The sequence below is a fragment of the Vanessa tameamea genome, chromosome 31 (assembly GCF_037043105.1).
Source record: "Vanessa tameamea isolate UH-Manoa-2023 chromosome 31, ilVanTame1 primary haplotype, whole genome shotgun sequence".
NCBI classification, from domain to species: Eukaryota; Metazoa; Arthropoda; class Insecta; order Lepidoptera; family Nymphalidae; genus Vanessa; species Vanessa tameamea.
Window position 1 is genome coordinate 3,526,307 of NC_087339.1, and position 26,422 is coordinate 3,552,728.

General features: G+C 34.8%; 2 protein-coding genes across 3 annotated transcripts in view; one reads left to right on the top strand and one right to left on the bottom strand.

The window, feature by feature from the left end:
• Positions 1-842, bottom strand: part of LOC113391424 (tubulin beta chain-like) — a 119,343-nt gene extending 118,501 nt beyond the window's left edge. The window contains exon 1 of the mRNA XM_064220139.1: positions 839-842. The gene's annotated coding sequence lies outside the window, so the exon portion shown is untranslated. The remainder of the gene's footprint in view (positions 1-838) is intronic.
• LOC113391356 (uncharacterized) lies at positions 1-25,847 on the top strand. 2 transcript variants are annotated; one of them, XM_026627290.2, is made up of 4 exons: positions 1-154; positions 15,293-15,433; positions 23,064-23,234; positions 25,541-25,847. In XM_026627290.2, exons 1-4 carry the CDS (start codon positions 16-18, stop codon positions 25,612-25,614), a joined length of 525 nt encoding a protein of 174 aa, XP_026483075.2. In that variant the 5' UTR covers positions 1-15; the 3' UTR covers positions 25,615-25,847. The 2 variants fall into 2 exon arrangements, with proteins under 2 accessions (XP_026483075.2, XP_026483074.2); XM_026627289.2 differs by lacking the exon at positions 1-154 and adding an exon at positions 2,651-2,886 and having other exon boundaries at positions 25,541-25,843.
• Positions 25,848-26,422: the final 575 nt, after the last annotated feature.

Genomic DNA, 26,422 nt, shown 5'->3' on the forward strand with positions numbered 1-26,422 from the left:
ATTCGAAAGGGAATCATGTGGATCCGTAAAATTGAAGTGCTTTTAACAATTATAATATTGTACAACATAACACAATGTAATGGTTTCGGTATCTCGTCGTTTGGGAAAGCTAACACAGAACCACCTAAGCCACCGACAAGTACTCCGTCACCTGGTAAGATATATTTATTATCGGTGTATAGCTTTTATATATAAATTGGATACATAACACTAAATATATGTACGTACTCTTAATGCTATACCTTAGCCATTGAACAAAAAAAAAAAAACAAGAGTTGTCAGTTGGAACGAAGAAAAGAATTAATTCAATTAACGTTTGAAAGTAATTAAATTATATTGACAAGATTTGTATTAAAAATCTCGTATGAATTTTGTCCTTACGTGGCGATTTCTTCCAGTTCTACTGTAAGCCGCGTAAAAGTACTTCGTTACAAAGTATACTGGTTATGTATGCAGATTATATATAGATGTACCAGCAAGATAAACAATAGTTACTATTTTTCAGAGAGGGTTCTTCCTTCTTGGCTTAGGTCAAGCGGGGTACGGGCTTCAAGGCATGCCTCCTTGCCCGGGCATATCCTCAACGGTAGCTCTTAGCTACCGTGTCCTTTAGTTTTGACCCAGTGGGTCAGGGTCTTGTCTTGTCTTGACCCAGTCGTCATTTTTCATCAGTCGTTTAGATTAGTAGACTTCAACTTCAGATAAAATTTGGCATATATAGTTTGGGTATCCGACCGAATTTCCGTCTGATTCGGGCAATTTTTTACTGATTTTATTCTCCGTAATACAAGCTAATAAAACGGCTTCTATTGACTGGAGAATAACTGGTAAACAGAAACAGCTTGAACCCCAAGCTAAAACCTATTATTCAAAATAAAAATCAAAATATACTTTATTCAATTAGGCTTTTACGAGCACTATTGAAACGTCATTTCACAAACTATATTGAGTGAAGCTACCACCGGTTCGGAATGTAGATTCTACCGAGAAGAACCGACAAGAAACTCAATAGTTAGTTAGTATTTTTCAACATTTAAAATACAAAGTTACCCTTCAAAATAAAAGAAGGACTCCGTCGTAAAGATGAATTAAAAAGATCATATGTTTTTTTCGGAAAATAAATTGAATTTCGGTACGGTATTGAAAAAAATATTGTTATACACATTGACAAGAACATGAAAATCAATTGCGTACGTGAAACTGCGAAACGCAGCTAACTTATACAACAATATTATTTACTAAATTCTCCGAAACGCGCTTTCTGGTATGAGTTTTATTCAAATTGATTTGGTAATTTTTCAGTTAGACATCACAGAAAACATTTCCTTATTTGTAAAGAATGAAACTGAAAAAATATTGTTGCTTCGTTGACACTAATGAGGAACGTATGATTTGTTTAGTAATTAAGATAATATTTCGTGCTATGTATCCAAAACACACGCGACACCGACAAACACATATGCAAGCATACACAAACATAACTACATCATTCATAAAGCAAGCTACATATAGTCCATTCCAAGCACAAGAGGACAAAAACCAAATAAACAACATTTGACAGCTTGAATCTTGACGGAATGTCATTGGTCGAGCTTGAATCTTGACGCGATGTCGTTGGTCGAGTTTGAATCTTGACGGGATGTCATTGGTCGAGCTTGAATCTTAACGCGATATCATTGCTCGAGCTTGAATCTTGACGCGATGTCGTTGGTCGAGTTTGAATCTATGAACGGCATTTTGAACGTCGACGAAACTGTTATCGGAACTTTGGAAGTAAAATTAAAGTTGATTAAACTAGTTTAGTGGAGTATTGTTGTATTATAAATAAAGATATATTATACTATACTGTTAGTATAGATCAATATATCTAAGGCAAACGTAAATCAAAGGACACACCTTTGATTCTTTATTCCTTATTCGATTGGAATTGACTATAGCTTCGTTTTATAACAAAGACAGTACACTGTAATATTACATCGATTAAAACATCTACTCACAACAGATTAAAAATGACAAAAAGTTAGATGAGTAAGTAAGTTAATTTATTATTGTTTCGTTTAAATCATTCGGGTTAGGTAAAGGTCTGCGGCCATACAGCCCTATTGTTATATTGTAAGAATTCTATTGCCTCTATATGATTGTATAAATCAGACCTTGAAATGATAGACAAAAGAGGATGACGTATTTTTTTTTTTTTTGTTATACATAACATAGCAGTATGGTATAACTTTGATACACGAAGGTCAAATACGCCATATCATTATTACCATATTATACACTAGAATAATAATAATTTCGGCTGAACAACATCGTTCTTCGAACTTATATTATTTAAAAAAAACTACGCCACATCTTGATTCGTAATTTAAAATGACATTTGACTTTGGATTTGGTGAATTGTTTTTTTTTTATTTACGTAATTCGAATATTCGAAAAAAGAACCACAAAAATTTAAAAGATATATACTTGGCACCTCACTTAATTTATCAAAAAAAAATTCCAATTCGAATTCTACATCACATTTACGAAATATTTTTAGCGCCATAGTACAAATTAAAAACTAATCTGTCAAAAAAACTATTTAGTTTTTTTTTCCTGTACGCAAAAGGCAAAACACTTAAAGTATTCAGCTTTGTCATTTATCAAAAAGTGCTATTTGATCGAGTGAGCTGTCAACTGTCAATTATTGGACATTAAAGTAAAGCTAGTGCTACACTATGCATGTCTTTTCGCGCGTCGAGATGTGGTGCAGGCGTCAAGCTGCGGCGGCCATTTTGCCGTTGCTGTTAGCTGGTTGGTTGACTGGCGAATCATCGGAAGCGTTGACTACATTTGGAAAAAGCAATACGCAACCACCGAAAGAAGTCGCACCAACGGCTCCACCAGGTAAGACTTTTATAGTATATATTGTGGACTTTGATAAATAAACTCTATGATCATAGATCATAAGAAAAATTAGGATCACTCTAAAGTGATAAAAGATCTTTGCGTCGGTTAATTAATAAAAAAAAAATGTCTTTTCTTCTAGTTTCAGTTGTTATATAGGCTTAAATAAATTATTGTTGGTTAATCGGTTAATAATAAAGCCGGGTTATTATATTATCGAATTAAATGTTGCTATTTAATAAATATTTGCAATAAAAAGTGTAAAAGTAATACGGATCAAATTTAGAATTTTCAGACCAATTGTACATACATTTTTCATTTTGTTTCATTTGACATGACAAACGCGTCGATAATTCGATAGTTCTACATTTTCCAAATAATACAAATAATTTATCATCAAACTGTCAAAAAACCATAGATTAAACAGTTATCGAATGACATGCAAACATCAATTTCTCTGAATATTTGCTTAAGAAAAAACATATAACAATTACTCAACGACCTCAAATAATACGTACCTTAGTACGATAATGAACACGACGCCAAATGAAATAGCTATATACAGACGAATTGACAACATACGTCATCTGTTAGTTTAAACCAGACACGTCAAAGTCCACAATATAACTCTAAAAGCATCATTTAAATAAAACACCAATTCATTCATTATCTGTGGCACCATTTGCACATTCTGACGTATTTGATTATGGTAAGTAATATTTAATATTAATTATTTATCATAAGCTACATTTATGTTTATTAAATATATTTTTTTATATAAAATAATAGCTGAAAATATATTTTCTGAAGTCTATCTCGGTCTCGGTAAATGAGGCCATCTCCAATCCCCATCGAAGTAGTATTAAAGTGAGCTCCTATTCCTTCATAGATATGTACAGAATAGGTTTACTGGGTAGGGTGGTATAGCTTTGTGCAAGCCCGTCTAGCTACCACCCACTTGCTATATTCCGTTTGAAGGGTTAGTGAGCCAGTGCAACTACAAACACAAGGGACATAACATCTTAGTTCCCAAGGTTGATTACGCGTTGGGGATGTAAGGTATGGTTAATGTTTCTTACAGCGCCATTGTCTATGGGCGGTGGTGACCACTTACCATCAGGTGGCCCATATGCTCGCCCGCCAACCTATACCTAAAAAAAAAGCATAGCATAATAGTTTACGGGCCGATCAGCGTTGAAAATGTCACAAGTTCCTCACACCTTGGGCTATTGTTGTTCTCACTTCTAGCACAGGATTTAAGCTTTATTGGAGGGATAAATATGAATAACAGTAATTCCTTCAATAATATAACCGAAAAAGCAACCTAATGACTTCGTCCAAGCGTGGAAAGTACCCACTTATCGAATATTCTAGCATCAAATAGCAATCCTTAGTACTGTTATGTTTCAGTTTGAAGGTTGAGTGAGCCTATTCCAATCGAAGTAGGAATAAAGATAAACATACTCATATATTTATTTATTTCATGAAATTTGCTTATAACTCAGCTATATTGTGCACTTCTAAGAGTTTATGATTAATATAACTTCATTTATAATACGACATCTAATTTTACTTCCAAATTTCCGATAAGTTTCGTCGACGTTCAAAACGCCATTTTCGTAAATCCATAGCGAAATTCACAGATTAATCAAACTCTGGACCAATGATATCGCGTCAATTGGCCGTCGTATTTTTTTTTATTTGGCGTTTCTCCTTTTACGGTTCGAATAGAGTATATTACAAGAGACGTCAACTTTTAATTTCGTATTAATAATAGAATAACTTGTAACAATCGATCATTCATTTTAACATCAATCAAATGAAATATACATCATACTGTATTCAAATAGTCTGCTTGCGTGCGTCACGCTAGGGCTCTGGATGAGCCTATAAGTACGGCCGGTAAATCTTATACAAGAATGATGAGCTATCTAGAAGTTTCCTAATATCTGTACGTATATAATATGTACTTGATACACTGTGATAGATTTTTTTGGAATACTTTGACGTTTTTGTAAGAAATTCTTTGTTTCCGAGATGGCGCGTAGAACGCGTTCATCTTAACCGACGTTTGAGATTTTAAACCCAGACAAGCCTTAGATTTGTGTTTATAATTAAAAACATCGTGAGGAAACCTGTATGTATCTAATATCAATGAATTTCTGCTACCACACAGGAGGAGCATGGCGGAATAACCTCTGAAACTCTCTCCTCAAATGGAAAGCCCAACTGTATGATAAATACAGGCTGTACTTTGATTTTATATACTAAACTTTACATAAATCGGACCAATAGTTTCGAATATATAATTCCTAGTATTATATATATATACGGCTTTACTGGCGGACGTGGGTATATTACACAAGTTTAACATTGAAAAAAAAAATAAAAAAGAATAATTCTTTTTTTTTCAGGCAGTAAATTTTCGGCTTTCCTCGACTATAATATGCATGTATTATACATATAATCATTTCTCTTAAATCACTCCGTCTATTGATGAAAACCGCATAAAATCCGACGCGTAGTTTAAAAGATCCAAGCGTGTCACAGCGGAAAGCGACTTCGTTTTATACTATGTAAAGAATGGCCTAGCAAAAATGGTTGATTCATTGAAGCTTCTAAGTGTAATGTTTTGGAGCAATTCCAATTCTAAATTTTCATATGTTGAATTTTGTATTTATAAAGTAAACATTTGAAACATTACAAGAGAGACGATTTTGCGAGTTTTGCCCTCGCGGTACAAGGTGACCTCGTGACGTCCAAAGAGTTAATATTCATGTTTTAATCATAGTATTAGAGGCTTTGTGCCCGTTTGGGTAGGTACCGACCACTCATCAGATATTCTACCAACATACAACAATATTTATCTAATCCAACCACAAGAGGACAGAAGTCAAATGACATTTGACATCGATTTGACGCTATATCAATGATCTATCATCTTAGTTCCCAATGTTGGTGGCGCATAGGTGATGTAAGGAATGGTTAATATTTCTTACAGCGCCTTTGTCTATGGGCGGTGGTGACCACTTACCATCAGGTGGCCCATATGCTCGTCCGCCAATCAATGCCATAAATAAAAAAAATAAAAAATGATCTCGAATAGTATTGTGTGTTCCGGTTTGAAGAGTAAGTGAGCCAGTGCAACCACAGGCACAAGGGACATCTTCCTAAGTTCCCAAGATTGGTGCATAGTGATGGAAGGAATTGTTAAAGTATCCCACAGCGCCAATGTCGATGTACGGCGGTGACCACTTACCGTTACTATATCGTAAAGCATTAACCATCATCATGTTAAGGGTGATTCTACTAATTTATAACTTCTAGGATATCTATCTTCCGAACGGCAACTGGATCGTTTTGTTTTTTTTTTTAATTCTAGTATTTTTAAGGGGCCTTTATAGGCAGCCTATATGTCGGCCCCAATCGTTGTGTTTGTAGAACAGGAAAGCTGATTAACTGCAAGGATTACGTCTTGATTCATTTACAATAGACAATTTGTTAGCAGAATTAAACAAATACCCAATTAGTGGCAACACTTACGACCGTTATATTGCGTATTTTAAGAATAAATTAAACGCGATCAATATATTAAGTCCCTCATATTAACAACATTAATTAGATTTCAACCATAGATTGAAGTTGACGTAAATTAATGACTGATATTATATATAAAATGAATTATAGGCTTCGCTCGCGTTTGGTTGGTCGTCGAATTTTAGGTATACAAAAAATAGTCTCTCTAATAATTCAACGGCTTTTAACGGCTCGATTTTGTTGTTTTTTTTTGTGGTTACAGAGTGGGGTTCTTACTGAGTGGTGGCAGAAGCCAGTCCGGGTACGGGCTAACGGATAACCACTCGGACTTTTCTTTGCCAGTAACCATGAATACCGGGTCTATTGTTTTTTTTTATAAATAAAATAAATATTGGACAACATCACATAGATTACTCTGATCCCAATGTAAGCAGCTAAAGCACTCGTGTTATGGAAAATCAGAAATAACGACGGTACCACATACACCTAGAGAGATGTACACGTTACTCGACCACGGAGGTCGTCAAGGGTCTTGTGCGGCGATTGGCAAGAATTTTCAGTTAGTAGTCAAAGTTGATTGATTTGTGTTCGATGTACTTTAGTGTGTTTGAGTCCTTGGTTTGATTATATTAAATATATATCCCGGTACGAAAAGCTGAAGTCATGACAGTTTCATAAAAATAATACGCGAAAATCGTTATCATAAACGTTCGATCATTGGACGACAATGTGGTTTTACGAAATTTATCGTAAAAAGATAAAATCTTGCCAAATATTAAACCGTGCACGGCACGCGTTGGTACGATCTATAAAAAAAATGGCGGCGCTTGTAACAATTTTGACGTTTCGTATAAATGTTACTGTGGTACATATGTATCATAATTCATATCTAAACTAAAAGTAGCCTAAATCACTCCTTATTACATCAGCTATATACCAGAGATTAGTCGCAACAAACAGACAGACAGGCAAAAATTTAAAAATATGTTATTTTGGTACATGTACTGTGTCATATGCCTTTGGTAAAATGTGGTTATTTTAATATTACAAACAGACACTCCAATTTTATTGTATGTATATATAGATAACAAATATACTAAATTAATTAATTATAAATCTTAATAAAATAATTAAAAACGACCAAATGAAATGGTAGCAATAATATTTATTTAACATTAAACAAACTAAAATGGACGCTTTTATTTGAATTGACTTAACGTATGGTTTTCGAGCAAACTTCGAGAAGTAATTCACAACAGCGATTTCAACCAATCTGGGTTACCTTTAGTTTTTGGATATTTCGAACCGACGACGAACGACTTGGGAACCTTTAAGAAGATAATCCACTAATTTCTTAAAAGCCGGCAACGTACCTGCTAGCTTTCTGGTGTAATTCACAAAGCGATTTTTACGGAACTTTCCGTCTCTCATATCTTTGTGTGATCAGCTTTCGCCGACGGTTTTTCTTAACCGATACGACTTAGGAACCTTCCAGAAAAGAGTCTACTCATTCCCGTGTTGATCAACGAGACCATAAAAAAACATATATTCGTCAAATCTATTTATTTTACTAACGAAACCAAATTTTTATTTATATTATTTTAGATATAGTATATTATTTTATTCCGTAATTATTTATTTATTTCCTTTACTCAACATACAATGGACAGACTAGTTACTTAACATAACCGATTTGACATTTAAAACTGACAAGATGGCGGGGTAAATGTCACGTGACTATATAACATATAATTAAACTTGTTTCTTTTTTTTTCTTGCAAATGTTTACATTTTAACATAAATTTGAATATAACTTGCGTTTTTCCTTAATAGAACGAGTTCAGACATGCCACGTTGGATTCCTTGGGTGGAATAACGTACGATTATTCACAAAAAGACTTTAAAAAAAGCAATGTTTCACGTAGGAAGCATGCCTTAATATATTATAAGTTTCGTTTGAATTAAATTCGCAATTCGCTGCGCAGTATTTTCAAATAACTTTAACTTATATTTGAATATAATTAGTAGGTAATTAGAATATACGAGAGATGCGCGACTTTTCCTTCTTGGAATTAGGATTGTGACTCAAAATCAAAATATACTTTATTCAAGTAGACTTTTACAAGCACTTTTGAATCGTCATTTAACAAACTATTTTAAGTAAAGCTACCACCGGTTCGGAATGTACATTTTACCGAGAAGAACCGGCAAGAAACTCAGTAGTTATATAATAATTGAAAAACTCAGTAGTACTATAATGATACAAATATACAGGAACGGATTTAGGGGAGGGCAACCGGGGCAACTGCCCTGGTACCTCCACAGTAGAAAAGAGTTAAAACTTTTTGTGAAATATAATTAGATATCTGGATACAATCAAATTATAATAATATTACTAATAATTATTTAAAAAGACACTTATGCAAAGAGTAAATAAATTATTGACAAACTTTTACTGATATAAATGAAATTTTTCAAATTAATTTGTAAAATAATAATTTGGGGGCTATACTCCTCTGTTGCCCACGGCCTCCACTCCCTTGTGGCCCCAGGGCTTACAAACAGAGATACTGAAATCTTAATTAAAATATATCTTATGTTAATTCTAGATATAGTACCTTTCTAATGGTTAAAAAAAAAAGAAAAAAGATTATTGAAATCGTTGCAGTAGTTTCAGAGATTACAAACAAACATGTCTTACATCAGTACAATCTATATACACTTTATTTATAATACATACATACAATACATACTTTTCTTAAACAAATTTTTGAAGTAACATTTTTGAATTTTTTTGAAAAATCTAAAAAACGTGATAGCTCAAAAATGGTTTACTTTAGCATCATGCATGCATTAGCAGCCTATAAATTTCCCACTGCTGGACTAAAGGCCTCCTCTCCCTTTGAGGAGATGGTTTGGAGCAAATTCCACCACGCTGCTCAAATGCGGTTTGGCGGAATACACATGTGGCAGAATTTCGTTGAAATTAGACACATGCAGGTTTCCTCACGTATACGTTCCTCATATGGAGATTAAAATTATCGCAAATAGTCACCCCTATTACCTCCTAAAGGGAATACGTCGAATTACCAATAACCCTGTATATAAAAGCGAAATACCGCTCACTGATTAATCACGAAATCTCAGAAACTATAACGCCTGCAAACTCGAAATTAGGCGGGCAGGTCCCTAATAGGGCGTAGATTTACGAATTTCCACACCCAAGGGGGTATGACGGAGTTTGTAAACCCTCAGGTTCAGCTTGTATTAATTATCGTGGCCTTTGACAAGCTTTCCAAAATCGAATAAACATTTTTTTCATTTTTGTCTCTTTGTCTTGAGTAACTATCAAAATTGGTAAAAATTACAAATTTAATCAATTAATTACATTGAGAAGTCTTATCTATGTACTTTATGAAAATGGAATGAATTTAACTCTTATGACATATATAAGTTTAGGTATATATCATCATGATCATCATAATGAGCCTTTATTAGTCCACTGCTGGACATATGCCTCCCCCAAGGCGCACCATTGAGCCCGATCTTCGGCCCTTCTCATCCACTTCCTACCGGCGTCCTACACCGATTCACGGTGTCCTCTCTAGAACCTTCTTGCCCCAACGGCTATCGGTTCTTCGACAGATGTGACCAGCCCACTGCCCCTTCAGCTGGCTAATCTTCTGAGCTATATCGACCGTGTGTATATATTTATTTCATATATAGAATAAAAATATATTTGAGAACCAATCAGGTTATATATTTCTACACAGTATAAAACAAAGTCGCTTCCCGCTCTGTACGTTTGGATCTTTTAAACTACGCAACGCATTTTAACGCGGTTTTCATCAATGAACAGAGCGATTCACGAGGAAGGTTTACATGTACAATTCACATATATTACAGTAGAGAAAAGACGAGAATTTCAACTTTCCTAGTCGGAAAAAACATTAATTTTCTTTTTTATTTTAGTATTTCAATCTTAAAGTTGTATATAGAGCCTTACTATATACATATATCCCTGTGAACTATCCGGGACAGTTAGTTAGTTTATAATAAAATTCAAAAAGTAATAATATATACTAATATATTATATTCGAAAATATACAGCCAAGAAAACAAAAGAGTTATTTTTATTGTATGCTATATTTCATAAATCACGCTTTCTATCGGACAATTTAACTCCCGGCCACATCCGGCATCACAAAATGGCGTATATTTTTAGATTCATAACATTACAACAGCGGTATTGTTAAAAAATAATAGAATTCCGTTATGTGAAACTAAAGACCGGTTAGTGTATTCAAAAAATCATTCATTTTGATATTTGGCAATGAATTACATTCGTTCGTTTGAAATTCGTTTTAGATTACTTCTTGTAGGGCTTTGTGCAAGCCCGTCAGGGAAGGTACCACCCACTCATCAGATATTCTATCGCCTAACAGCAGTACTCAGTATTGTTATGTATGGTTTGAAGGGTGAGTGTGCCTGTATACACGTCCATACATACAATCTTGGTGCCTAGGTTGTAGCGCATTGGCGATGTAAGTAATGGTTAATATTTCCTACTGTACCATTGTCTATGGGTGTCGGTGACCACTTACCATTAGCCTATTTGCTCATCCGCAAAACCAATACCATAAAAAAAGGTAGTTGTTATAAAAAAGATCATCATACACATAATGGTGATGGAAAACATCGTGAGGAAACCTACACGTGTTTAACTCTAATGAAATTCTGCCTCAACCTCCATAGGTGCGTGGCGGAATAACCTCCAAACCTCCTCCTCAAAACTGAGAGGCCTTCGCCCAGCAGTGGGAAATTTACAGTTCATACATTTTTAATGGAATGTCAATATATAAGTATTCAACTTCAAGTGTAGTCTTCCTAAATTCAATAATCATCGTTTTACAAGATTAAATTAATCTTGATGCTACCAACGGTTCGGTTCACAGACCGCACAATTTTGGTAGTGGTACGGTTTTGTGCAAGCACATCTAAGTAGGTACCACCCATTCATCACTATAAGTCCAAGTAGCAATTCAGTATTGTTGTGCTTCGGTTTGTAATGTAGCCCGGTGTTATTACAGGCACAAGGGATCAAACATCTTAGCTCCCAAGGTTCATGGCGCGTTTGCCCGTCCATATACTTATATATAAAAAATACATAGAGAATTCATTCAGTACAATTTAATTATATTTATCTGGCATGAATATCATCGAATTACTCCACGCATCTCTATGATCAATTTTTTTTTTTCTAATATTCGTCCGGTATCCAAAAACAAATGAATTATAATATTAGCTTCGTATGAAACGAAACGTCAAAATTTGATTGTTACAGTTCGACCTGAACGCTAATTTCGCGGCGAATTTGGCTGTCTATAATCAGAAATCGAAATATACTAAAATTATTCTGTTTTAAGAGATATTTCTCGACTAATGCATGATATAAATTAAATTTATACTCTATAGCGCTCACGAATAATGTAGATTTTTACTTTTTTTTTAGAATTGCATCAGTAGTTCAGGATATTATGCCCTACATACAAAAAGACAAACTTAACATCTTTCTAATATTAGTATAGGAACTCTTGTTATAGAATTAATAATATAAGAATAATAATTAAGATAACAGATATTGAATAACATTGTCTTAAAAAAATAAAATTAGAGAATTAATACCAGTGCCAAAATAAAAAATAAAAATAGTAACACAAAAATTCAATACTTCGAAAATGGAACGCGTTATAACTCTATTCGAATTCAAAACAAAAAAAAACAGTTTACACAAAATGAAACTCTATTTCAGTGCGATTTACGTGCAAATTTAATTAAATTTAAGAAATTCGATAAAATTCAAATTCATAGATAAAGCCGTCAAGTGAAATTCAGTTTTATCACGTGGAATTTAAGGTGCAAATTTCAATGGAACACTACTGATAACGTTTTCATAGATACTAGTGGCGGCCTCTACTACGGAACTAACCGGCTGAATTACATTAGGCCTCCTTGGTCTTGTTAAGGTGTGGTTTCATGATCGAAGTAAACATTAAGTTTTTTTTTAATTGTAAACGTATTATAATACTTTGGATTTTAAATACGTTATGTAAACCTGTCACAGGATGAGAATGTATTAAATTTGACTGACATCCATCATCACTAGATGTTCTAAAACAAAGCTCCCCGCCGCGTCTGTCTTTTTTTTTCACGGGGGGGAAACCGGGTTATGTGGGATTCCGTGCCGAAGACGGCCAGTGGTTTTAGGGAGTAAAACCACTGGCCGTCTTCGGCACGGATGAGGCTGCGGGATCGTGTCGATATAACGCCTCAGTGGCCCTATGCAGAGCTCCGCTCATGGCTTGGTGGAGCTCTTCTCAGGTGTAGATAATCTCGACCTCTCACTCTGCTCGCTAGTGCGTACGACACGAGGCTGCCGTGTAAATGTATGACAATAATATCTTTCGTAGTTATATAGTCGTTAGTCTTGACTGCTGTAACACAGTCGCAACACCTAAAACTAGAAATTTAAAATTTGAAATAGGTTTATTTCAAGGTCTTTTAAAAAATCTGGAAAGAATGGATTATTGGCTATTTAAGGAATTATTATTACTTATTGGTACTTTGAGGGAAAGGGGACGTGTAAACTGGTATGAATTTTGCCCATTCGAACAGGGCTTGAGGTGAGGGCAACCGGGCAACTGCCCTGAAGCCTCCACAAGAGAAATTCCAATGAGTTTAGATATATATATCTAAATACAGCGAAAAATAATGCGTTAAATTGCAATCATATTTCACAGTTCACAATATTTCGACAGTTTACAATCTGTCTCGTCAGATTGTAATTTAACGATTTTTGTAATCTTACGGCGATATATAGATATAGTCAAATAATAGAAATAGTCATATTATAGTATTGATGTTTTAAAATTTACTGATACAAAGAGTAGATAAATTATAAACAAACATTACTGACATACATTAAATTCTTAAAATTAATTTATAAAAATATAACAAGGGCCTCCCACTTCGCCGTTGCCCCAGGGCCACAGACCTCCAAATCCGGCCCTGCATTCGAAGCCGAATCAAGTATCAATATTCACACGAGCTGAATATGATTACATTTCATTTAAAACGATAGACTCCTCTATCAAAACCGTTATTTTAAAGTCTGTTTTCAAAAGAGGGATATTCTATAAGAGGAAACTCGGAATTCAAAGCAGAAGACGAGCATGAAATTTCTATGTGACATACGACTTTGATTCTAATAAATATAAAATTTATATGATACACGTATCAAAATAGCTTGACATCCTAAGTCGGTTATCAGCATGTTAGTTAGTTTATAGTACAGTAGCAATTTTTTGTACAGAATCACACTGCTGTTTTTAAATTTAGAAGGAATTACATATTTTTGTAATTACTAAATTAAAATATATCTTTTATTTTTGTCTCAGTGTCTTAACAATGGAAACGGAGTTTAACCGGAAGTTCATTGTAAAATGGCCGCTGCGGGGGCGTAAAAGTAATGTGCTTCCGAACGATATCCAACCATCTCTACTGAAAGTAGGTTACGGGGTTTATTAAGTTACTACATCTATTATAATTTAACTTGATATTTACTGGTGGGAGTCCAAGTAAAAAGTATAGTAGAACCATTGAAAAGGGGGGGAGGTACTGGGAGTCCTTTCACGTACTCTTGATAACTTGTACGCAAACTCAAACGATCAATTCATTTAAGACGTAAAGACATACCAAGTACTTTTTTGTTTGAAATATAATTTAGGAACTGCCTTTTGAAGGAACGATTTAGAGCGTACTTCACCACGCTTCAAATGCATGGTAACCTCACGAAGTTTTGTGTCACGAGATAAATTACCAGTGGTACCAAATTCAGTAGTGCTTGGTTTGATTGTGGTCGGATTTCGAGAACCCACTGGCCGAGCTCTACTTTGGAAAATATACTTTTTCAAACAGATTTTCCTGTGGCATTGTCCTAAATGCAGCAGCTTTAAAAATCTAGATTAGTTCCTGCATTATCCATATGTAATAGCAGTAAAAACTCATCACCAGATCTCCTCAACTACTAGTCCGATTGACTTTAAATTTAGCAAAGTTCTCATTAAGGACGTTGTTTTGGGAATTTCAGCTTTAGGGCTTTAAGCTTAAGGTAGCTTTGTATGATTTTTGTGTACAAAGTCAGGACGGAGAGCTATTGTTTAATAAAGTTGAAGAATTTATCTATTTTTTTGAACGCAATAATCTCTGTAGTTAGAATTAGATTTTTTGGACGGCATTTGATAATTCAATTCTTGATATTTGTAGGTTATTAACATCGCACTAATATCACGGGGAGGAAGCAACTACAAGGAAATGTTACTTCCGATTCAAAAGTGCCAAAAACATTTAGACATCAATAATGATATCAATATAATTTTTAGAGATTTTATATTGATACTGTTGTTTTAAATTAATACTAGCGACCAGGCCCGGCTTCGCACGGGTGCAATCCTGCCCTTTTAAAGCTGTACAATAGTATAGTACATTATTTTGATCTATCTCGTAGGCAGAGCCGTCTCAAGCTATAATGACCTATAAGGTGACCTGATGGTGAGTGACCACCGCCCAAGGACATTGGCGTTGTAAGAAATAGAAACCATTCCTTACATGTCCAAAACGCACCAACTTTGGGAACTAAGATGATATGTCCCTTGTGCCTGTAATTATTCTCGCTCGCCCTTCAAACCGTAACACAACAATACTTAACATTGCTGTTTGCCAGTAAAATATCTGTTGGATGTGTGGTACCAACAAAGGCTGCCGCCAAGACTGAAGATGGTACTGTTCTCACATTTATTATTTTTTGCAGCTCGACAGTGCAACCGCCAAGCCGAATGCGCTGGGATTAGCAGCTCTTCATGCGTCAGGACGCATTATGATCCCGTCACAAGATGTCTGTGTGGAGACAACCTGCCTCCAGTGAATGGGCAGTGTGAAGCGGTTACAAAAGGTATGTATGATTAATTTGAAAATGGAACAGCTATCCAATCCTAGATGGCGCTGCTCGTTAACTTCTTCAGCCTTCCACCGATCGCTATGATAATTGATATGCAGATATGACTTCTTCTGTTATATATGTTGAATGTTATATATATTCATTGTTATAAGTATATGTTTGTATATATTATGTGTTGTCAAGGTGGGGTAAGATTGGGAAATTGAAATCAGACAGTACTTACTGAATACTCATATTTTTTTAACATAAGTAGACAGCTGACCGAGTGAGCCGAGATGGCCCAGTGGTTAGAACGCGTGCATCTTTACCGATGATATCGGGTTCAAGCCCAGGCAAGCACCACTGAATTTTCATGTGCTTATATTGTCTTTATAATTCACCTCGAGCTCGGCGGTGAAGGAAAACATCGTGAGGATACCTGCATGTGTCTAATTTCAATGGAATTCTGCCAATGGAATATCCACCAAACTTTCTCCTCAAAGGCAGAGGAGGCCTTAGCCCAGCATTGGGAAATTTAAAGGCTGTTAAAGACAGGTGACCTAATGAGGCACCTGATGATAAGTCACCTCCGCCAATAACTTAACATAGACCTATGTCCGGTTCTGTAAGTAGATTCTATCGAGTAAATCCGGCAACTCAGTAGTGACTCTTCTCCCCTAATTTACAATTAATTAAGGTTTATTATATTATCAATACTTCTATACTAATCTTATAAATGTGAAGGTAGCTCTGTCTGTCTGTCTGTTCGTTACACGGGTCACACCTGATCGAAATTTGATAAAATTCCATATGAATCAAGCTTGAACTTCAAGGCTTTGTACGAAAGGCTTTTTTATGCCAACCAACTCCTTAAACGCAAGCAACAGAAAAATAATAATTAATTTAAAGATAATTATTTTGTTAACAAATAATACAATAATATAATTCATTAAACAAAATATCTTTTATCATATATGAGATACTATGACGTACAAGATATATATCATTATAAACCTATTTTAGATATTCCTAAAAAGCAATGACCTTAACTTAACTTTTTTCTGTCCAATGTGAATGGCTAAAAAGGTCAGCGAATACGTAACGTAGTCTTCTACTTCGGACGGAATTTACAATGAAATGCCTTTATATTTTATATAAATTTTAGTTCAAAGGCTGCTTGGCGGCTGAATATTTGATGAGTGAATGGTACCTACCCAGACGGACTTGCACAATGCCCTGCCATCAAGTAAATAATACTTATAATAAGTAACATTGAACACACTACAAAATTTCACTAATTATTAGAGGCAATTTCGTATTGAGGCATAATTAATTATTTCTTCCAAACTAATTACGAAGCGTTATCAGTCATAATCTAAACTCACCCTTACCCTAAAACAGGTTTTAAGGTAATCGTTAATTTAATTAGCTACAAGAATATTTCGTAGGGAATTATTTTTTGGAACGAATTTCTTTTAAGCGGCTTAAGGAAGTGTAGGCATCTGTTCGATATATTGAAACACATCTAAAATCCGATGTCGTCGGGATATCAGATGTCATCAATTTGACGGGTAACCGTAACGTCAACGCATTCGGAGAACGACAACTCATGAAACATTCGTCCTGTCCCTCTTTAACTTTACGGTGACCCGTCTGTGTCAGTCAGGATTATTTGCTCCTTTCACATCGCACCTTTGACTCTAAGGGGTTTAATAGGGGTTGACATTTCTTATACAGGTTAGTCTGGAAGTCTGTAATTTTGAAGTTAGATGCAAGAAATTTTATTTATGGGCTACCGATTAAAAATGAGTTGATTCGCATTTAAGCAATTTGGGATATTTTACGCCTAAGAAGAGAAATTGGGTAGATATTCCGTATATAGGATAGTCTGAAAGTCCGTCATTTTGAAGTTAGAAGCATTAAAATTTATTTTTGGGCTACCGATTAAAAATGAGTAGATACGTATTTCAGCGTTTCCGAATATTCTCCCCTAAGGGCTGAAGTACACACCAATGTGGTATACAAAGAGGTCTTACATGAACGTAATATTTTAGGTTAATTTGTAAATATATTCATATTCTACGCGGGCAAAGCCGCGGGTAACAGCTAGTAAATAATAAAAGACATGCTGCGCCGACCGCAAGTAAATTGGGATAAGGGCAGGAGGAGAACAAACACAAACTTGTTACTCCTGTTACTCGACTGCATAGAGTCAGCAACTCTTTTGTGGGGCAATGTATACGCTTCTACAACAGGATCCCAGAAACCGTTCAAAATGCTTCTGTTGCCAAATTAAAAAAAAATGTTGAGGAACGCTTGTGTGCGAAAGGTTACTATACAATAAGTGAGTTTATGATTGATAGCAGACCTCGGGAATGAAACGATCGCCTCCTGGCTATTTCTATTCATATTCAATCACATCACATCACCAGCCCATATTTGTCCACTGCTGGACATAGGCCTCTCCAAATGCACGCCACTGTGGTCTTTCTTCGGCAGCTCGCATCCAGCTCCTGCCAGCCGTCTTGCGAAAATCCTCCCTATTATATCATATTCAATATACGTATATAATCTGATTGTCAAAAAAAAGACCCGCTGAGTTTCTTTCGCCGGTTCTTCTCAGGTCAGGGTGTTTCCTTTTCCGAACCGTTGGTAGTGTTTTTGACTATCAATAAGTAAGTGTAATGCTTCTACATCGAATAAAGGAATTTGAGTTTGAGTTTGAGTTTGGAGGATGATGATGTCCTAGTCGCTTTTTATATTGTTGTTCAATTATAACTCATTTTGTTAATTATTGATTTAAGTTTTTTCTTTTTCATTTTGGCGTATCGTTTACTTTTGGCGACTGTGTTGGTCAATGTTTTGTCTTTGTGTTTTGTTTGAATGTATTGCTTCGTTTTTTTTTTTATGTCATAGGCATATGTGGCAAACGAGCAGGAAGGCTCAACTGATGGAAAGTGACTACCACCGCCCATGGACATCTGCATCGGCTTGCAGGTGCGTTGCCGGCCTTTAAGGAAGGCGTACGCTGTTTTCTTGAAGGTTCCCAAGTCGTATCGGTTCGGAAAAACCGCCGGCGAAAGCTGGTTCCACAGAGTGGTTGTGCGACGCAGAAAATGTCTTAAAAATCGCGCTGTTGTGGATTTTCGGACATCTAGTAACATTTTCGTACCGTTTGTTTCCTTAACAAAATAAAATAAAATCCAATCCAATTAAAACGAATTATAAATTAAATTAATCTCGCAATATATAACAATAATTATTGTTGATATACTAATCCTCCCTTAAAACGTACTGACGTCATTCTGTGACCCTATTAAGAGGCCGTGATTGTAACATAATTTATGAGAACCGGCGTAATGAATAAATGTTTAAGGTCACGTGACCTACCTCCCCCCCAATTAGCCTCGCAGGGGTCGGGGAGGCAAACAATTATAGTGTAGATGTTATAATTATTCGTTCCTGCCTTTATAAAGTTAATGGTTGTGGCGTAGTTATTTCGAAGACATTGAAATGCTATTTCGAATGTTACGAGAACGTAAATTTCCGTAACGTTACAATATGTTACGGTTGTGTGGAACACAACAGCCTGTAAATTCTCACTGCTGGTCTAAGGCACACTCTCCCTTTGAGGAGAAGGGAGATCCACCAAGGATACACATGTGTTGACAACACATGCAGGTTTCCTCTTGATGTTTTCCTTCGCCGAGCACGAAATGAATTACAATGCGCATTTAGAAAGCGCTGTTGACGCTTATATTCTATCGATAAGCAATAATTAGTATAGTTTTGTTGGAGTTTGAAGAGTGTTTCAGTGTAACTACAGGCACTAGGAACATAACATGAACTTTTAAAATATCACGGCAAAGTATGAGGACATTTGCCAATTCAAAGTGTTTGGCAAACTTTTATCAGATCAAGTTTTGATCCTACAATTTAAAGCCTCATGTGAATATAGCCTATCGTTATATAATTAGCCTTTTGAAATGTAAAATATCTCAATATTTCACTGTAGTAATAATCTTACCGGATTAAATTGAATTGAAAACTACCACAGTTCGAAATTCAAATTCTACTGGGCATAACCACCAAGAATCTATACTCTATTCCAACCATAAGATGAGAAAAAAAAACAAGACAAATAAACAACATTTGACAGCAAATCGACGCGATATCATTGGTCGAGAGCTCGATTGATCTATGACATTCACTATGGATTTGTGGAAAATCGCGTTTTGAACGTTGACGAAATTATTATCGAAATTTCGGAAGTAAAATTAATGTGGACATAAGTAGTTAAGTGTATTAAACATCTATATAATATATAAAAGCGAAATACCGCTCACTGATCAATCACGAAATCTCAGAAACTAAAACACCTGCAGTCCTACAAACTTGAAATTTGGTAGATAGGTTCCTTGTGGGGTGTAGACATCCGCTCAGAACATTTCAGACAACCTGATGAGGCTTTGAGCAAGCCGGTCAGTACCACCCACTCAACATATCTATCACAAAACAGCAGTATTTAGTATTGTTATTTACCGGTTTGAAGCGTCAGTGTGACTACAGGCACAGGGGACATAACATCTTAGTTCCCAAGGTTGGTGGCGCATTGGCAATGTAAGGAATGGTTAACATTTCTTGTAAAGTACCAGTAACATCCTTGTAAAGTAATTCAAAAGGGCTTGTAATAGCCTTCATGGTTTATTTATTTCCAAGGTTAGTGGCGTATTGGGGATGTAAGGGATTGTTAATATTTCTTTAAGCGTCAATGTATGTGCTGTAAAGATTAATTCAGATTCATCATAGACCTGCAGATTTCGTCAAGATATTCCGCTTTAAAAGAATGAAATGAATTAAAAACACAAATTAACCTTTGGTATCTGTCAAATCACTCGCAATATACTAATGCTAGATGTGTACACGGCTTCGCTTGCGTGAAATAAATAAAACTAAACAAATACGGTTTATCATTTACATTTCATACAACTTTTTATAAAATAAAACTAACAATAACCATTCTTTACAAAGCTTTCTGAACGCACCCGTTAACGTCCAAAATGGCCGCTCGTTGAACTGTCATGTCATTGAATTTCATGGATTTTTTTTTTTTAAATCATAAGCGGCAAACTAGCAGAAGGCTCAACTGATGGAAAGTGACTACCACCGCCCATGGACATCTGCAACACCGCGGGGCTTACAGATGCGTTGCCGGCCTTTAAGGAAGGATTACGCTCTTTTCTTGAAGGTTCCCAAGTCGTATCGGTTCGGAAAAACCGCCGGCGAAAGCTGGTTCCACAGAGTGGTTGTGCGAGGCAGAAAATGTTTTAGAAATAGAAAATGTCGAGGTGGTAGGTGGTGCGGGTATATCTCGATTATATAAAATTTGCGGATATATGTTGTCGACTAAATATCATTATTTTTTAACGATCTTATAATTGTGGATAGGTTTCGATCGGGTCTATAATAGATTCACAAGAAATTATTATACTAAAAATTATTATAAATACCAAAGTAACTCTGTCTGTTGCTCTTTCACATACAAACCACTGAACCGAAATTGATGAAATTTGATATGAAACATGCTTGAATTCCAAGGAAGAACGTGGGCTACGATTTTATGCCTAACACTTGACAACCACTAACTAAAACGCGACCAATAACTATTAAATATGACGGCGCATGATGCGCCATCTTGTTTATTCATACTGGTTGGAAAAGAGTGTCAATGGGAGTTGAACGGCGCTCGAGTGAAGCGTCGCGTCGATGGTAGCGCGGCGGCCATCTTGGATCGACAGTTACATTCAAGATTTCCCGCGCACCGCGTTTGCGACGAATCGCTAATTTCCAACATTATCTTTATTCTTTTGTAATAGATTCAGTGATTTATGTGTGTTTGTGTATATGATTTATTAACGAATCGATATTGATGACTATTGTGAATATATCTGTTTGATTGATTTTTTTAATTAAAAACTAACTAAATTTGTGGAACGTTCATATAAAATCGTTTGAATATACGCCCACTTATCTCGAATAATCCCGACATTGCCAGTAAAATGTCTATAAATATATATTGCATAGATTTATATCTGATACCAGAACTTTAGCTTTAATTTTACGTCGTGATTAAACGTGATTTTTTTTGTTAAACATTTCGTTTAAATGATCACAGTAAACGATAATCCTTAAGTATTATATTACAGACTGAAAATTCTCATATATTTTAACACGAAATTTTATTATCACGAACGAAATCGGTCACGAACGTACAGAAGAAGTAAATTACGATCGTTAAGGAAATAAGGCGATTAACACACGCGCGACCAATCGAAGCGATAACACGAAGTTCTTAAGCAACAGCCACAACTTTGCGATTAGATGAATTTTGATATTAATATATTTAGCGTACAGAAGTGAAATAGACTTGAAAAGACAAGAATTTAAATTACTTAAAACAACCGTAAATAGTTCTAACTTCGAATTTGTCTTAACTTAAGTAAATAACCAAATCATACATATTGAATATAATCTTACTCAGTTGAGCTTACAAGTCATAATAAAACATAATGAACACTTTTAACAGATGACAAGTCGCGCCAATATAGAAATTACTGTTCGCGCCCAAAAAAAAAATGGCGGATTAATTCGGTTTCGCGCGCTTTTGTTTTTTTATTTTATTTGTTCTAGTCAATTGTATGGATAAAGGAATCTCGTAAATATATATTTATAGTTTTGTTACGGTGTCATATATTTTAAGTATTTATACGACTCTTTTCAGAATCAATATTATTGTAAAGACCGTGGAGATGTCTCCAAAAATTATGACGTAAATAGTTTTAACGCATATTAGGCATACTCAATACAAGATTATGTTAATCATAAAAATGCGTGGACTTTGTATCTATTAATATCAGGCATGATATATATATATACATATATATAATTATGTCGGACGAGCAGGATGCCGAACAGTTGGGTTCGGGGATCGATCCGACATATGGAAGACTATGACGTGCAATGGAGATACTCACGAAATAAAACGTATTCAATATCGTCTGATCACTGTTTTACTTGATTCAATAATCGCACACCACAAATATCAAAGGATTACAATGATTCATCTCGATTAAGAGCAAATGGGTTCGCGAGCAGCCATCGCATTCGAGTCGCCTGTCAAAACGTAACGGCTCGCGTCGCCATGACACTTACAACTCCATTCGGGGTGACCCGCTCTTGAAAGTAAATCAGTCATCACACATTATTGCCAACTTCTCGATTCATTAATTATCCAAATCAACAACCAAACCGCGCCCCGTTATATATAAATATAACTGTACTTCATTGACATAAACTCTGTAATAAAAATGGTGGAAAAGATTAACTATTGAGTTTCTTGCCGGTTATTCTCGTTAGAATCTACTTTCCGAATGAATATTATTCAAATTGATAAAATAAGCCCATAAAATAAACTTTCAATTGTCATACATTATCGAACTAAATTTAAAGTCATCTCGTTAAATAAATTCAACCTTGACAAACCAGCAATAAAATACTAATTGTCATGTTAAACGAAATCATGAAACATAGTTAATCAAATACTCTAAATGTAATGAGTTAATAGAACATATTAATTATTTTCCAGTCCTTTACCACGTGTGCGCAAACAGTGACGAATGCAACGACGGCCTCATTTGCGGAACACCCAACATCACCGGCTCTGCGCCAGCTCATCTTCGCGTCCACTCGCCACAGGATAAGATATGTCTGTGCGACACCGAGAGCGGCTACAGGGAAAAGGAACACACGTGTAGTGGTATGTATCTATCTATCTATCTATTGGATGGATTATTCATCCAGTGATTATTGAAATGAAGTCTTTTAACCAGAGCCAGAATTTGGGGTCCTCTTGGTAGATATTTACTACCATGTACAAATACTTTGCTTTTGGCCAGGCCTTAAGTATAGTTTCAAATAAACCGTGCGGTAATTTTCGTAAATTCGTAGGAATCTGATTGGTTATTAGGTTGTCAAATCTTAAGGCTATTTTATATAGCCTTTTCTGATAAATATGTTAGTTATTTCTTACAAATATATCATTTTCGAAAATATACATAGCAGTCAAAGAAATTGTAGGTTATTTGGGGCCCTCTCAGGATGGGAGCCTTATGGTAAAGACGGTAATGCTTTCAACGCGGCTAACAGTAGAGTGAACTGGCATAAGTCGTCATGTAAGGAAACATTGTTATGTACTCTCCACGCGACCTCTTTTTCGATCTATTAAATATTGTTTAAATTAATAACATTATTTCAACTTAATTTTTTGACATTTATGTATTTGAGAAACTTTGTTAATTTATTTGAATGTGTCTGTTATTTAATACATAATATTATTTTGTTTTTAATGGTCCACCTGATGGTAAGCGGTCACCCCCGCCCATAGACAATGGCGTTGTAAGAAATATTAACCATTCCTTACATCACCAATGTGCCACCAACCTTGGGAACTAAGTAGTTACGACCCTTGTGCCTGTAGTTACACTGGCTCACTCACCCTTCAAACCGGAACACAACAATACTGACTGCTGCTAAAATATCTGACTAGTAGATGTGTGCTATCTGGATGGACTAACTAACCATAAATTTCGATGTAAAAGAGTTAAGTTAGCTCTATGCTAAGACCCTGCGTGATTTCAAGTTAAATCGCAATTCAGTCACTGAGATCTTATCAAAAAAATACGATCAGATTTGACCCCACAATTAAAAAAATCCTTATCATTAAACGAGTTCTGATCCCCCACTTTGGAGGGGTAAGTACAGGTAATTTACACGTGACAAAACCATTACAAAATTTGTACATATTTATTTGTTATCAAATATTTTAATACGGCTTCAACACGCGTAAGTTTTTTTAGTATATTATTTAAAAATAATTAATTACTAAAGTTTACGATTTATTTTTTAATCTATCTACTAAACAAATCTCGTAATACCCACAGACTGACAACCCACGACCTAATGTCATTTTATTTTCATTGATCTAACTTCCAGTGACGTGTTGTCCGTATCATACGTGTAATAAAATATATTTACAGATTAATTTAAAATATTTAATACCTCATTAAGACCTCTTTGTATACCACATTGGAGTGTATTTCACCCCTTAGGGGTAGAATATCCAGAAACACTTAAAAACGTATCTACATATTTTTAATCAGTAGCCCAAAAATAAAAGTCATGCTTCTAACTAAAAAAAATCGGATTACCATACAAACTTTCAAAGATATTTCATTCCCTTTGGTGTAGTTAATGCAAAATTCCTTCTATATTGGGTGTCTCCTCAATAAAACGACCGTACTCTCCAAATTCAATGGCCCCAACTTTTATAATTTACGCTTGGCAATGGCCAATCATTCAGTTAGGACATGTTATTTTATAAGTATATATATAAAACGATCTAAAACAACACGATGAAATATTGTTGATAAGCTTTCTTAACAACTGGCTTAACATCTCTACATAGTATAAAACATAGTCGCATCCCGCTCGGTACTCTGTATAGATCTTTTAAAATACGCGACGGATTTTGATGCGGTTATCATCAATAAACAGAGTGATTCAAGAGGAAAATTTATATGTACAATACATGCATATTATAGTAGAGAAAAGCCCAGAATTTCAACCTTCCTAAAAGGAAAAAAAAGATTTTTCTTATTGTTTTTTTTTTATCTAAAGTTTTATTGTTGTACGTATAAAGGAGGTTTTAATGTAATAAAAAGATCACTATAGATATGGAAATCAAATTATAAGATCGATTAAAGTCTTGTTATGATGTGGGAAAATATTGTTATTAGCCTCTGATACTCTTGCGTATTATGAAGGCCCAAATTTAAACCTAGGTCGGTGCTACCCACTCTTAACAGCCTTCTAAGCATCAATCATTTGTAACTATGTGTTGAGATTTGACGAGCGGGTGAGCCAGTGTAATTACAGGCACATCGGAAATAGTATCTATTTTGGCCGTGGTTGCTTTATAATTCTTTACTAACTGCACAATATTGTCAATTAAATAGCCAGTCTGGCTGTTCCTTTCATTTTAAAATATGCATATATTTATTACAGATGCGGACATCCTTAACACATCAATAATCGCCGTGATCTTCGTAACCTGCTTAAGGAAAATGCTCGTCAACTAACTCAAGAGAATTTCGCACGATTTATATTTATTATTATAGGCCTTTATAGGATTGAACACAATTGCACGACAATATTAAAGCGACTATGAAATCATCTATCTTAAAACTATTGATTTTATTCTCTTTGTTTAAGTAATCTGTTATAAATACATGTAACCTTAGCTTAATAGCTAAGTAGCGCAAGTGTGATCAATCCTTTATGCTTCTAATATAATTGTTTTAATAGCATTCAATGATAATTAGTGATTACTATTTTATTATTCTACTTAAAAATCTTCTTTTTTTTTATTGCTACACAAATTAGTAAAGAAAACTTGTGTAGCTAAAAATAACCAAGAGGTCATAATACTCAAAAGAAACTTAACAGCCGTTTATCAACAGAGATAATAATAAATTGTTGTATAGTAAAAAAAAAATAACAGAAAAATAAACAAAATACTAAAAAATATTTAAAAAAATATTCGAGGCATTTAATAATTACTACAATATTTATAATTTATTTAAATCATATATTTCATCTAAAATATTCAAGTAATTTGTTAATTCATCTATTTTCATCTTTGAGCTGATGTAATATCGTAGCAAAATGTCTTTGTGTTATAAATTAAATTTAAAAAGTTAAAAATCATTAGACTTTACGTCACAATATATCAATGTTGTCAAAAATACTGCATTTTTTATAGAATAATTGATATTTTTCATAGCTGTTTTTAGTATTAAGAAAAAAAAACACTAATGTTCGTGCTTATTTTCTCACATAGTAATTATGTAATACATTTTCGAATAAATATAAGTCAAATTGTTATTG

Coding starts and splice junctions, on each gene's coding strand:
- LOC113391356 (XM_026627289.2), top strand. CDS start 2,718: ATGCATGTCTTTTCGCGCGTCGAGATGTGGTGCAGGCGTCAAGCTGCG. Junction 15,434..23,063: donor GTGTGAAGCGGTTACAAAAG/GTATGTATGATT, acceptor ATTATTTTCCAG/TCCTTTACCACGTGTGCGCA. Junction 23,235..25,540: donor AAAGGAACACACGTGTAGTG/GTATGTATCTAT, acceptor TATTTATTACAG/ATGCGGACATCCTTAACACA.